General features: G+C 41.0%; 1 protein-coding gene across 2 annotated transcripts in view; it reads right to left on the bottom strand.

The window, feature by feature from the left end:
* The window catches only part of LOC140791265 (thioredoxin reductase NTRC-like), a 47761-nt gene that overhangs the window by 11152 nt on the left and 22102 nt on the right, over window positions 1–14507 (bottom strand). For both annotated transcript variants that reach the window (XM_073141738.1, XM_073141739.1), the window contains exons 7-8: window positions 14202–14288; window positions 13987–14091 (exon numbers count right to left, since the gene is read on the bottom strand). In XM_073141738.1, the coding sequence (XP_072997839.1) occupies window positions 13987–14091; window positions 14202–14288 (192 nt within the window). The remainder of the gene's footprint in view (window positions 1–13986; window positions 14092–14201; window positions 14289–14507) is intronic.

The following is a 14507-nucleotide window of genomic DNA, read 5'->3' as shown; positions in this document are numbered from 1 at the left end:
AGATGACGCTCAGGACTTTTCTTCATAGTTGATCCGATTAGGATCATCAGATGGTATCACTATGTGATCAACACACTCTGTCTTTTTCACTAACAGTTGAAAGAAGTTAGAGTGACCTAGAAAATTTTTCATTCATCCTAGGACTGTTCCCTAACCCAGCTAGAGTCACCTAAGAAAGTTACCGCAGTGTTCTGATTTAGGACTTTCCCCTGGACTTCCAGATAGACTTGAGTCACCACGGAAAATTGTAAGCGATTTATACCGGGACTGTTTTCTAAGTCGTACCAATACTAGTCTCATTTTTCTTTTCACTAACTTTAATATTTGCACAAAGTATGGTGATACACTGAGTATAATGATTAAATGCACACAGAACCTATAATAATTAAATTTTTGCACGTACGAATGAAATAAATAGATTTGCACACAGAAATTATAACAATTAAATTTTTGCACATAAGGGTGAAATAAATAATTTGCACGCAGAAAATTTACATGGTCTGACAAAGGTACGAAATATAATAAAATAAATATGTGAGTGAATCAACTCACCTAAGTCTAGGTAAGACAACTGAATCTTAAATCCCTAGCTCATGTGCTAAACTCACCATCTTTAATAATAAATAACAATAACATTTTTAATAAAAAAATATTTTTTTTTTTTCTACAATTTAATTTAAAAATTATTAATTTGGGCCAAAATAAGCTCAAATCAGTTGGGTTGGGCTGCAATTGGCCTGCAGCCCACCCAACTAACACTTAAATGGATTGGGCCCACGACCCAATCTAATTAGCTAATGGAACCGGGTCGGGTTCCTTGGACTCGGATCCAACCCGACCCGAATCCAAAAACTAAAAGGGAGAAGACCAGACTCGGGTTGCCCGAGTCTGTCTTCTCCAAGCCGGAGAGAGAGAGAGAGAGAGAGAGGGTGCCGGCGGTCACTGCCGACGATGAACCACCGGCCACACCCTAACCTCCCCGACACTCTCGCGACCCGACAGACCATGAGAGGTGGAAGAGGAACCGTAGATGACGGTCGACAGCTCGACTCCATGGTCGGCGGCCATGGAGTCGTCTCCTCAACACCTTAAGCCATGAAGACTTTAGAGGAGTGCGCCTGTGACACGAGGTCGACGACGCGAGGCTTTGGCGCACAAGCAATAGCGACCCGAAGCCGCCGGCCGGCGTGAGTCGCCGGTGAAGCCAAAATCCCAAATTAGGTATTTTTTATTTACCCTATTAAACTTTAATTAAAATTTATAGGTGGAAGAGGGCTTACCAACGAGTCGTATGGTGGTCTTTGATTGCTCCGGCGATCCGATTCCACAGCGACGACTCCGACGGTGAGAACAAAAAAAGAAAACGAAAGAGGGGAAGAGAGGAGGGGGACGGGGCTGAGGGGATTCAGGGGAGAGAGAAAATTTTGAGTTTAATTTATAGATTAAGAGAGGATCAAATCTAATCTGATTCGGATTAGATAAATTCCTTTTTGCGCCTCGTCGCGTGCCGGAGAGGGAGAGGGGAGGGGCTGCATGTGCAGAACACGTGCACCCTCCTCTCTCAACCCTCCAAATTTTTTTTTTCTGATTCTGACAATAGACCTGCTCCCTAGCACTGAACCAATATCAAAGGCACCCTACAGATAGCACCAGCAAATCTTAGAGAGTTGCAGACCCAACTTCAAGAGTTGCTGGATTTGAGTTTTATTCATCTAAGTGTATCACCTTAGGGAGCACCGATTTTATTTGTAAAGAAAGATGGATCGATGCGTCTTTGCATTTAATATCGGGAGTTAAATAAAGTCACTGTGAAGAACAGGTATCCACTACTCCGTATCGATGATATTTTTTATCAGCTCCAAGGCTCTCAGGTCTTCTCAAAAATCGATTTGAGATCTGGTTATCACCAATTGAAAATAAAAAATAAAGACATTGCAAAGACATCATTTAGGACTCGCTATGGCTATTATGAGTTCTTAGTGATGCCTTTCGGCCTCACAAATGCACCTGCAGCTTTAATGGACTTAATGAACCGGGTCTTCAAAACCTTCTTGGACCAGTTTGTTGTGATATTCATTGACGATATATTGATCTATTCCAAGAGTAGGGAAAAGCATGAGGAACATCTGAGGACAATACTTCAAACTTTTTGTGAGGAAAAACTTTAGGCAAAGTTTAAGAAATGTGAATTTTGGTTGGATGAGATAGCTTTCTTAGGACATATAATCAGCAAGGATGGAGTCAAGCTGGATCAAAAGAAGATCGAGGCTGTTAGCAAATGGTCGAGGTCTACTTTAGTATCTGAAATACACAGTTTTCTTGGATTGGCAGGCTATTATAGAAGGTTTGTGGAGGGATTTTTACGAATTGCCTTGCCACTTACCTCTCCAAAAGAGGGGTGAGATTTGAATGGTCAGATGATTGTGAAAATAGCTTCCAAGAGTTCAAGCAGAGATTGATCTTAGCTCCTATCCTTTCACTTCCGATAGAGGGCAGCAACTTTGTAATTTACAGTGATACATCCCGACAGGGTCTTGGTTATATTTTGATGCAGCATGGAAATATGATAGCTTATGCATCTAGACAACTTAAGATTCATGAGAAGAACCATCCTACTCATGACCTTGAGTTGGCTGCGATGGTTTTTGCACTAAAGATTTGGCGTCACTACCTTTATGGAGAATCTTGTAAAATTTTCACTGATCACAAGAGCCTCAAGTATATCTTCACTTATAAAGAACTTAACTTGAGACAAGCGCGGTGGCTAGAATTAATCAAGGATTATGATGTTAGTATCAATTACCATCTTGGGAAGACAAATGTGGTAGCCGATACTTTGAGCAGAAAATCATCAGAGGGGCACTTATCAGCACTTACTTGTCAGTAGTGTATTATTAAAGAATTCAGACGCTTGAAGATTGAAGTAACATCAAATCCAGAGAGAGCAGCTATTTGCAGTTGGCTAGTGGTCAAATCTACACTTTTAGATCGCATCCAAACTGCTCAATTAGAGGATGCCAACCTCAAGAAGATCTTGGAAGGATTAGAGAAAGGAGAAGCTCCTGGCTACACGAGATCGGACGAAGGACTAGTCAAGTATTAGAACCGAGTCTGCGTCCCAGCTAGTGAAAAGTTAAAAAATGAAATTATGTCAGAGGCACACAGTTCAGGATTCAGTATCCACCTAGGCAGCACAAAAATGTATAGAGATTTGTGAGAAAATTTCTGGTGGAATGGCATGAAGGACATATCTAACTTTGTGGCCAGATGTCTCATTTGTCAGCAAATCAAAGTTAAGCACCAAAAACCTGCAGGAATGTTACAGCCATTGCCTTTATCAGAGTGGAAATGGGAGGACGTGACTATGGACTTTGTCTCGGGACTTCCCCACACTAGGGACATGATTGAGATTCAGTTCAACTTATCACTCGCAAACTGATGGACAATTCGAGAGGACTATCCAAACCCTTGAAGATATGTTGCGAGCATATTCATTGGAGTGGAAAGGAAATTGGGATGATCATCTTCCACTCATGGAGTTCTCTTACAATAATAGCTACCATTCAAGTTTAGGGCTAGCACCTTACGAGGCGTTGTATGGTAGAAAATGCAGGAGATTGGTGAAAGTTAGTTATTGGGACCAGATATAGTACAAGATGCCACACAGAAAATCGTCAAAATCAAGGAAAAGCTTCTTACAGCTCAAAGTCGTTAGAAGAGTTATGCGATAAACCAGAGAAGAAACCTTGAGTTTCAAGTGGGTGACATGGTTTTTCTAAAGGTGTTACCTTGGAAAGGATTGATCAGGTTTGATAAGAAAGGCAAGTTGAGTCCTCATTTTATTGGGCCTTTTGAGGTGTTAAAGAGTGCATTGGAGAGGTGGCATACCAAATAGCACTGCCACCTAGGTTAGCTAAGGTACATAATGTCTTCCATGTGTCCATGTTGAGAAAGTATGTGCCTAGTGTAGACTACGTGATCGACTTCGAGCCTTTGGAGATTCGAAAAGATCTATTTTATGAGGAGCAACTGTGGAAATTCTAGAGACTCAGCAAAGAACTCTTCGCAACAGAGTAATCTCTTTCGTAAAGATTTTATGGCAAAACCACAAGCCGGAAAAAGCAACTTGGCAGCATGAAGATGAAATAAGGGAGAAGCATCCCGGAGCTTTTTCCTCGTCTTCATAGCGACTATTACAATATTACTTTATCCTTTTATTACACTAATTTTAATTTCGAGGACGAAATTTCTTTTCGTTGGGAATAGTTGTGAGAACCGAAAAAAAAATGATTGAGAGGGGAGGGTGCACATGTGCTGCACGTGCAACCCCCTCCCTTCTCCCTCTCCGGCACGCGACGAGGCGCAGCGGAGATCTCACTGAATCCGAATCAAATTAGATTTGGATTTTTAATCTATAAATTAAAACCTAATTCTCTCTCTTCTTAACCCCTAGCCTCATCCTCCCTTTTCTTCTTCTCCCCCTCCTTCGTTTTCTTCTTTCTCACCGTCGGAGTCACGCCGTGGAATCAGCCTACCGGAGTGCTGCCGGAGCCATTGGAGACCACCACGTGACTCCTTGGTAAGCTCTCTCCCACCCCTCAATTTTAATTTCAGTTTAATAGGTTAAAATAGAAATACCTAATTCATGAGACTTCGGCTTTGTCGGCAAGTCACGCCGGCCGGCGGCTTCAGGTTGCTATCGCCCCATCACTGGAAGCCTCTTGCCGTTGGCCTCGTGCCATGGGCGTTCACCTTTGGAGCCCTCGTGGCTCCTGTCACCGTCGGCCATGCAGTCAATTGCCGTATGCGGCTTCTCCACCTCGTGAGGATGGCGACGTCATGAGAACGTCGGGGAACTTGAGGTGGCTGCTAAACCATCGCCGGCTGTGACCGCCGGTCTCTCTCTCTCTCCCTCTCTCTCTTGCCCTTCGGTTCACCTTCGAATTGGAGAAGGCAGACTCGGGCAACCCGAGTCTAGCCTTCTCCCTTTTAAGTTTCAGATTCGGGTCGGGTTAGATCCGAATCCAAGGGACCCAACTCGGTTCCATTTTGGCCCAATCCATTTAAGTATTTGGTTGGGTGGGCTGCGGACTAACTGCAGCCAGCCCAACCGATTGGGCTTGTTTTGGCCCAAATTATTAATTTTTGAGCTAAATTATAGAAAATTTTAATATTATTTAATTTTAAAATATTATTGTTATTTATTATTAAAGGTGGTGAATTTTAGCACGTGAACTAGAGATTTGAGATTCAATTATCTTGCCTAGACTTAGGTAAGTGGGTTCACTCACATATTTATTTTTATTATACTTTGTACTTTTGTCAGACCATGTAATTTACTATGTGCAAATTTATTTATTTCATCCATACGTGCAAATTTAATTGTTATATTTTCTATGTACATTTAATCATTATACTCAGTGCATCACCATACCTTGTGCAAATATTAAATTTTAGTGAAAAGAAAAATTAAACTAGTATTGGTACGACTTAGAGAACAGACAAGAGGCCAACAGCAAGACGCTTCCAGATGGAGCGGCAGCGACCCGAAGCCGCCGGCCGGCCTGATTCGCCGGTGAAGCCGAGAAACCCAAATTAGGTATTTTCGTTTTACCCTATTAAACTTTAATTAAAATTTATGGGTGGGAGAGGGTTTACCAAGGAGTCACGTGGTGGTCTCTGTTGGCTCCAGCGACGCTCTGGCAGGCCGATTCCACGGCGTGACTCTGACGGTAAGAAAGAAGAGAGAGAAATAGGGGAGGAAGAAGAGAGAGAAGGGGGCTGAGGGTTATGCACAGAGAGAGAGGATTAGGGTTTAAATTTATAGATTAAAAGAAAAATCCAGATCTAATCTGATCCGGATTAGGCGTGATTTCTGGCTCTTACAACTATTCCCAACAAAAAGAAATCTCGTCCTCGAAATTAAAATTAGTGTAATGAAAGGATAAGGTAATACCGTAATAGTTGCTATAAAGATTGAGGAAATAGCTCCGGATGCTTTTCCCTCATTTCATCTTCACACTCCCAAGTTGCCTCTTTCAGCTTGTGGTTTTGCTATAAAATCTTCACGAAAGAGATTATCCTATTGCAAAGAGTTCTTTGCTGAGTCTCTAGAATTTCGACAGGTTGCTCCTCATAAGATAGATTTTCTCGGATCTCCAAAGGCTCGAAGTGGATCACATGGTCTGCACTAGGCACATACTTTCTCAACATAGATACATGGAAGACATTATGTACCTTAGATAACCTAGGTGGCAATGCTATTTGGTATGCTACCTCTCCAATGCACTCTGACACCTCAAAAGGCCCAATAAAACGAGGACTCAACTTGCCTTTCTTACCAAACCTGATCAATCCTTTCTAAGATGACACCTTTAGGAAAACCATGTCGCCCACTTAAAACTCAAGGTTCCTTCTCCGGTTATCAGCGTAGCTCTTTTGACGGCTTTGAGCCGTAAGAAGCTTTTCCTTGATTTTAATGATTTTCTGTGTGGCATCTTGTACTATATCTGGTCCTAATAACTTTCTTTCACCAACCTCAAACCAACAAAGTGGAAATCTGCATTTTCTACCATACAACGCCTCGTAAGGTGCTAGCCCTAAACTCAAATGGTAGCTATTATTGTATGAGAACTCCATGAGTAGAAGATAATCATCCCAATTTCCTTTCCACTCTAAAGAACATGCTCGCAACATATCCTTAAGGGTTCGGATTGTCCATCAGTTTGCGGGTGATAAGCTGAATTGAATCTCAATCGTGTCCCCATAGCTGAATGAAGACTCCGCCAGAATTTAGAAACAAAACGAGGATCTCGATCAGACACGATAGACAAAGGTGCGCCATGGAGTCTAATAATCTCCCTAATATAAAGTTGTGCAAGACAATCTAGGGAGTAAGTCATACGAATGGCCAAAAAGTGAGCAGACTTTAGTTGTCCACGATCACCCAAATTGCATCATAATTTGATCTAGTGCGGGGAAGTCCTGAGACAAAGCCCATAGTCACGTCCTGCCACTTCCACTCTAATAAAGGCAAAGGCTGTAACATCCCTGCGAGTTTTGGTGCTCAACTTTGATTTGCTGACAAATAAGACATCTAGCCACAAAGTTAGCTATGTCCTTCATGCCATTCCACTAGAAATTTTCTCGCAAATCTCTATACATTTTTGTGCTGCCTGGGTGGATATTGAATCCTAAACTATGTGCCTCTGACATAATTTCATTCTTTAACTCTTCACTAGCTGGGACACAGACTCAATTCTGGTACTTGACTAGTCTTTCATCCGATCTCGAATAGCCAGGAGCTTCTCTTTTTTCTAATCCTTCCAAGATCTTCTTGAGGTTGGCGTCCTCTAATTGAGCAGTCTAGATACGATCTAAAAGTGTAGGTTTGACTACTAGCCGGCTGCAAATAGCTGCTCTCTCTGGATTTGGTGTTATTTCAATTTTCAAGCGTCTGAATTCTTCAATAATACATTGCTGACAAGTAAGTGCTGATAAGTGCCCCTCTGATGATTTCCTGCTCAAAGCATCGGCTACCACATTTGCCTTCCCAGGATGGTAATTGATACTAACATCATAATCCTTGATTAATTCTAGCCACCTACGCTGCCTCAAATTAAGTTCTTTCTGAGTGAAAATATACTTGAGGCTCTTGTGATCAGTGAAAATTTCACAAGATTCTCCATAAAGGTAGTGACGCCAAATCTTTAGTGCAAAAACCACCACAGTCAACTCAAGGTCATGAGTAGGATAGTTCTTCTCATGAATCTTAAGTTGTCTAGATGCATAAGCTATCACATTTCCATGCTACATCAAAACACAACCGAGACCCTGTCGGGATGCATCACTGTAAATTACAAAGTTGCCGCCCTCTATCGGAAGTAAAAGGATAGGAGCTGAAATTAATCTCTGCTTGAGCTCTTCGAAACTATTTTCACAATCATTTGACCACTCAAATCTCATCCCTCTTTTGGTGAGGTAAGTAGCAAGGCAATCCGTGAAAATCCCTCCATAAACCTTCTATAGTAGCCTGCCAATCCAAGGAAACTATGTATTTCAGATACTGAAGTAGGCCTCGGCCATTTGCTAACAACCTCGATCGTCTTTTGATCCACCTTGACTCCATCCTTGCTGATTATATGTCCTAAGAAAGCCACCTCATCCAACCAAAACTCGCACTTCTTAAACTTTGCATAAAGCTTTTCCTCACGAAGAGTTTGAAGTATTGTCCTCAATTGTTCCTCATGCTTTTCTCTACTCTTGGAATAGATCAATATATCGTCAATGAATATCACAACAAACTGGTCCAAGAAGGTTTTGAAGACCCGGTTCATTAAGTCCATAAAAGCTGTAGGCACATTTGTAAGACCGAAAGACATCACTAAGAACTCATAATGGTCATAGCGAGTCATAAATGCTATCTTTGCAATATCTTCATTCTTGATCTTCAATTGGTGATAACCAGATCTCAAATCGATTTTTGAGAAGACCTGAGAGCCTTGCAGTTGATCAAAAAGATCATCGATCCGGGGTAGTGGATACTTGTTCTTCACAGTGACTTTACTTAACTCCCGATAATCAATGCAAAGACGCACCATCTTTCTTCTTTACAAATAAAACTGGTGCTCTCCAAGGTGATACACTCGGACGAATAAAACCCAAATCTAGCAACTCTTGAAGTTGGGTCTGCAACTCTCTAAGTTTTGCTGGTGCCATCCTGTAGGGGTGCCTTTGATATTGGTTCAGTGTCAGGGAGCAGGTCTATGGTGAAGTCTATCTCTCTATCAGGTGGAAGACTAGGTAGATCTTTAGGAAAAACATCTGGAAATTCATTTACCACTTGAAGTTCATGAATCTCCTGCACTACACGCTCCACGCCCACTACCGATGCCAAAAAGCCTGAGCATCCTTTCTTCATTAATCGATTTGCTTGAAGTGCTAAGATAATATTGGTCGTAGGAATCTTTCACTCACCCTGGAAGAAAAATTCTAGCTTCTCTGGGATAGAAATTGTAACCCTTTTCATTCTACAATCTACTATAGTATGATGTGCAGATAGCCAATCCATACCCAGTATAACGTCAAAATCATGCATGTCTAGACAAATAAGATCTATAGGAAGTTTCTGATCATCTATCTCTACTAAACAAGATCTACAAATAAGATTTAAAAGTATGGTCCTCCCTATGGGTGGTCACTGCTAAATATCATTCCATAATCTCAGGTGCAGTAGGTAGTAAGGAAAGAAAATCAGGTGAACCAAAAGAGTGTGAGGCTCCAGAGTCTATAAGGACTTTAGCTAGTAAGGAAGAAATAGATAATGTACCTTGCACCACGGATGGTGAGTGCTCAGCCTCTTCCTACGTCAAAGTATAAATTCTTCCGTTATTCTTTGGCCTCGCTCCTAGATTTTCGTTACTTGCTGGAGGCCTATAGTTCGCTGTGCCAGACTGGGACAGTCGATGCTATTGATCCTGCTGAGAAGTTTGACGCCATCCCCCACGTGGTGCTTTATAATCTCTCGCCAAGTGCCGGGTCTTCCACAGTTGTAGCAGCTTCATGGTACTCCATTGCACCCAACACTAGACGAATAGGAGCATCCACACCTCGTACAATTTTTAAGCTGACTCTGTTTAGGACCTCCCCCAGAAGGGTTTGGTCCACTCCCGACCCTCAAGGGATGTCCAGACGACTGACCATCTCCTCTGTTTTGCTCCTAGTACCTCCTCTGCTTCTTCTGTGGATGCTGTTGTTCTCGTTCTTAGTGAAGCTCCTCAATGTTTCTCTCGGCGAGGAGTGCCTTAGACACCATTTCTGGAAGTGTCTAACACTGGAATAGTGATATCCTATCTCTGATGGCTAGCCGCAACTTTCCCTTGAAGAAGCTAACTTTCTCTTCCTCGCTCGCTGCTATATGTGGAACAAATTGCAACAGCTCTGTGAACCTCGCCTCAAAGTCAAAGTCCACCACAGAGATGCCTCTCTACTCAGCTCAAAGAACTCATCATGTTTCTTTTTCTTTTAAGGCCCGAGGATAGTACTTCTCGAAGAAAATCCTCTTAATTCTCCAAGTCAGCTTCTTCTCTCGTCCAATGTACTGGCGCTCAATCATCTGCCACCAATGCTCTGCCCGATCCTTAAACATATAGGTCATCAAGGATACCCTTTGATCCTCTAAACAATCCAATACTCACAATATCTTCTCGATTCGCAGCAGCCTCGCAGCAGCCATGCCTCTGCTTCAATCGGATTAGTAGTCCCTCTAAAAGCAGGTGGAGATGCCTTCAAAAACCTTGGGTAGGAGCAGTTTTCGATCCCAAACCAGGAATAGCAGTTAGTGCAAGAGCTGGTGCTTGAGCAGGAGCCGGCTCTTGCTCCCTACACCTGTCAGGAGATAAAGTCTGGGCCGCAACGCCTCGTCGACGACGACGCATATAAATATTGCCCCTTCAAGATTTATAAATGAGATAAGAATAATTTTATTAAATATAATAAAAATTTCATAACGAACTTAAGCTTATGCCACCGGACCTCCACAGAACTCTAAAGATGATTTAGGATGACAAAATTTAAGGCTCTGATACCAACATTGTCATGACCCGAGATAAGAATCATGACCGGCCATGCACCTCAATATACTTGAGATACACGAAACCTTACTAATACTTCCTAAGTGTACGATAACAAGAATAAATGTAAGAACAGGAAGAAAAAAAAAATTAGGGGTTGAGAGAGAAGGGTACACATGCTCTGCGGTTAGTGGAAAAGACAAAATGTGTTGATCACATAGTGATACCATATGATGACCCTAACCGGATCAACTCTGAAGAAAAGTCTCGAGCATCATCTCGAGGTGACTTCTAATTGATGTGGATCCATAGGATTTAGACCCATTAAGACATATGACAGTATAAATATTGAAAAGATGTTAATACGTTGAAACTGTGCAAAGTTACAAGTTGTGACTCTTTATTATTACCATTGTCATTATTTAAAGAGCATGTATAATGCAAATTGTTTTGTATACTGTTGATTTTAGTTTTTTTTAAATTACTTGGTTTTCGAGTGGATTCCACTCACTGAGCTATAGTTGTTGGCTCATGGACTCTTTTTCGTATTTATTTATCTATCTCAAGTAATAGTCAGTGGGGCGACTGAGCGAAATGTACCCGGACTCCACCTCCACTTAGGATTCACCTATTTATTTTTCCGCTCTTTTGAATGTTATGCTTTAGATTAGAAGATTTATTTATTTCGTTTAGAGACTCAAAAACAATAACATTGTTTTATGTTTATTGCAATTAGTTTTAAATTTAATAAAGCAGATCTTCATTTTATTTATTTATTTTGCCATCGTACACGTAGAAAGTATTAATAAGGCTTCGTGTATCTCAAACATATTGAGATGCATGGCCGGTCATGATTCCTATTTCGGGTCGTGATAATAAATAAACAAAGAAGATTTGCTTTATTAAATTTAAAACTAATTGCAATAAATATAAAACAATGTTATTGTTTTTGAGTCTCTAAACGAAAAAAATTTATCTTCTAATCTAAAACATAAAATCCAAAAGAGCGAAAAAGTAAATAGGTGGATCCTAAGTGGATGTGGAGTCCGGGTACATCTCGTTCAGTCACCCCGTTGACTATTACCTGAGATAGATAAATAAATTAAAAAAAATTCATGAGCCAACAACTATAGCTTAGTGAGTGGAATCCACTCGAAAACCAAGTAATTTCAAAAAAACTAAAATCAACAGTATACAAAACAATTTGCATTATACATGCTCTTTAAATAATGACAATGGTAATAATAAAGAGTCACAACTTGTAACTTTGCACAGTTTCAACGTATTAACATCTTTTCAATATTTATACTGTCATATGTCTCAATGAGTCAAAACCCTGTGGATCCACATTAATTAGAAGTCACCTCGAGATGACGCTCGGGACTTTTCTTCATAGCTGATCCGGTTAGGATCATCAAATGGTATCACTATGTGATCAACACACTCTATTTTTTTCACTAACCGTTGAGAGAAGTTAGAGTGACCTAGGAATTTCTCATTCATCCTAGGACTATTCTCTAACCCCGCCAGAGTCACCTAAAAGCATCACTATAGTGATCTGATTTAGGACTTTCCCCTGGACTTCCAAATAGAATTAAGTCACTACGGAAAATCGTAAGCAATTTATACCGGGACTGTTCTCTAAGTCGTACCAATACTAGTCTCGTTTTTCTTTTCACTAAATTCAATATTTGCACAAAGTACATAATGATTAAATGCACACAGAAAATGTAACTTTTGCACGTACGGATGAAATAAATAAATTTGCACACAGAAAATTTACATGGTCTGAGAAAGGTACGAAATATAATAAAATAAATATGTGAGTGAACCCACACACCTGAGTCTAGGCAAGACAACTAAATCTCAAATCCCTAGCTCACGTGCTAAGAATCACCACCCTTAATAATAAATAACAATAACATTTTTAAATAATAATAATAAAATTAAAAAATAATTAAATTTTGTTTTCTACTATTTAACTCAAAAATTAATAATTTGGGCCAAAATAAGCCCAAATCAGTTGGGTTGGGCTATAGTTGGCCCACAGCCCACCCAACTAATACTTAAATGGATTAGGCCCAAGGCCCAAGGCCCAATCCAATTAACTAATGGCATCGGCCGCTGCTGGCTAGCCAACGGCCGACCTCTCGCCGTTGGCTCGGCTCCGACGAGCCCGAGCTCGGGGCAAGAAAGAGAGAGAGAGAGAGAGAGAGAGAGAGAGAGAGAGAGAGAGAGAGAGGGAGACGCGGGTGGCCACCGCGGCGACGGTTCGTCGACCGCGCCCTTAGCTCCCAACACCCACACGGTGCTGCCGTCCTCGCGAGATGGAGAACCCGCGAACGACAATCGATTTCATAGCCGACGGCGACTGGAACCACGAGGGCTCCAAAGATGAACGCCTACGGCGCGAGGCCAACGGCAAGACGCTTCTAGATGGAGCGGCAGCGACCCGAAGCCGTCGGCCGGCCTGATTTGCCGATGAAGCCGAGGAACCCAAATTAGGTATTTTCGTTTTACCCTATTAAACTTTAATTAAAATTTATGGGTGGGAGAGGGCTTACCAAGGAGTCACATGGTGGTGTCCGTTGGCTCCAGCAGCGCTCCGACAGGCCGATTCCACGGCGTGACTCCGATGGTGAGAAAGAAAAGAGCGAAAGAAGGGAGGAAGAAGAGAGAGAAAGGGGTTGAGGGTTAAGCAGATAGAGAGAGGATTAGGGTTTAAATTTATAGATTAAAAGAAAAATCCAGATCTAATCTGATCCGAATTAGGCGTGATTTCTTCCTGCGTCTTGTCGCGTGCCGAAGAGAGGAAGAGGGGGGGGTTTCTGCACGTGCAACCTCCTCTCTCAACCCCCTTATTTTTTTTTTCTAGTTCTTACATCATATATCCCAAGCTTTATTCAGGTACATGACCGATTATGATTCCAAATTTGGGTCGTGATACAAAGTATTATAAATGGTATTTGAATACTACAACACAAAAACTTTGTGAATTACAGGATGAAATATTAGATGTAAAAAAAGCTTAGTACAGAGAGAAACCAATAAGCACTTTAAATTTAGAAGAAAACTATAGCCATGCATGTTCACATATACTGAACCACATTTAGCAAATTCAAATTTGCCCAAAGCAAACTCCTGGACAGCAAGTCACTCACCATTTAAAGATCATGTTATTCCAAGGGGAAAATGGTAAGAGCATTAATATTCAGTTCCTTATACAGATACTGTAATTACTAATGAGGAGATGCATTTAGAAGATGGAGGTATCAAATGCTAAAAGGAGAAAAAGAAAGAAGAAAAAGTTGTAGCCCAAACACAAGGTATATACGAAAGTAAGGAATCTAGCTACTGTAGCACATATTAGATAACACGGTGCTATACATTCAATTATAGATATTCTACAACATACCTTGCTTAATATTGGTTTCAAAGTTCTACATGGACCACATGTTGGTGAAGTATATAAAACACATAAAAGCCTTGGGCTTTCATGATACAATTTCCGAAGTGCATACTGCAAAAGACAAACTCAAAGTGAACTACAAAACAAAGGTCACACATGAAAATATAAAAAATATTTCAAACCAAGAATATCCTCAATAAGAACTACTTTATAATATATACCTGTCCCTTGTGCTTTGTCAGAGTAATGTCAAAGCCCATTGAGACATCTCTGTCTGAGGGTTCCTTCTTCACCTCTTCAGCAATAGGCTATATATTGAAACAAATATCCGGTGAAAGTGTTAGATGCAAAAGAATATGCTTTATATCATGACAATATGACAAAGGAACAGGTTAAGCCATATTAGACTAGCACTAGTACTAGAGACTCGATGTACTTGAAAGTTTGTTTGCTTCCATATCATTTCTAATTGGCGACAAAAACAGAATTGCCCATGTAGCATCATAATGGAAAGGAATGGCATCCAG

The sequence above is a fragment of the Typha latifolia genome, chromosome 6 (genome assembly GCF_019914945.1).
Source record: "Typha latifolia isolate L0001 chromosome 6, TyphaL0001v2, whole genome shotgun sequence".
Lineage (NCBI taxonomy): Eukaryota > Viridiplantae > Streptophyta > Magnoliopsida > Poales > Typhaceae > Typha > Typha latifolia.
This window is presented reverse-complemented; position numbering and strand designations above follow the sequence as displayed.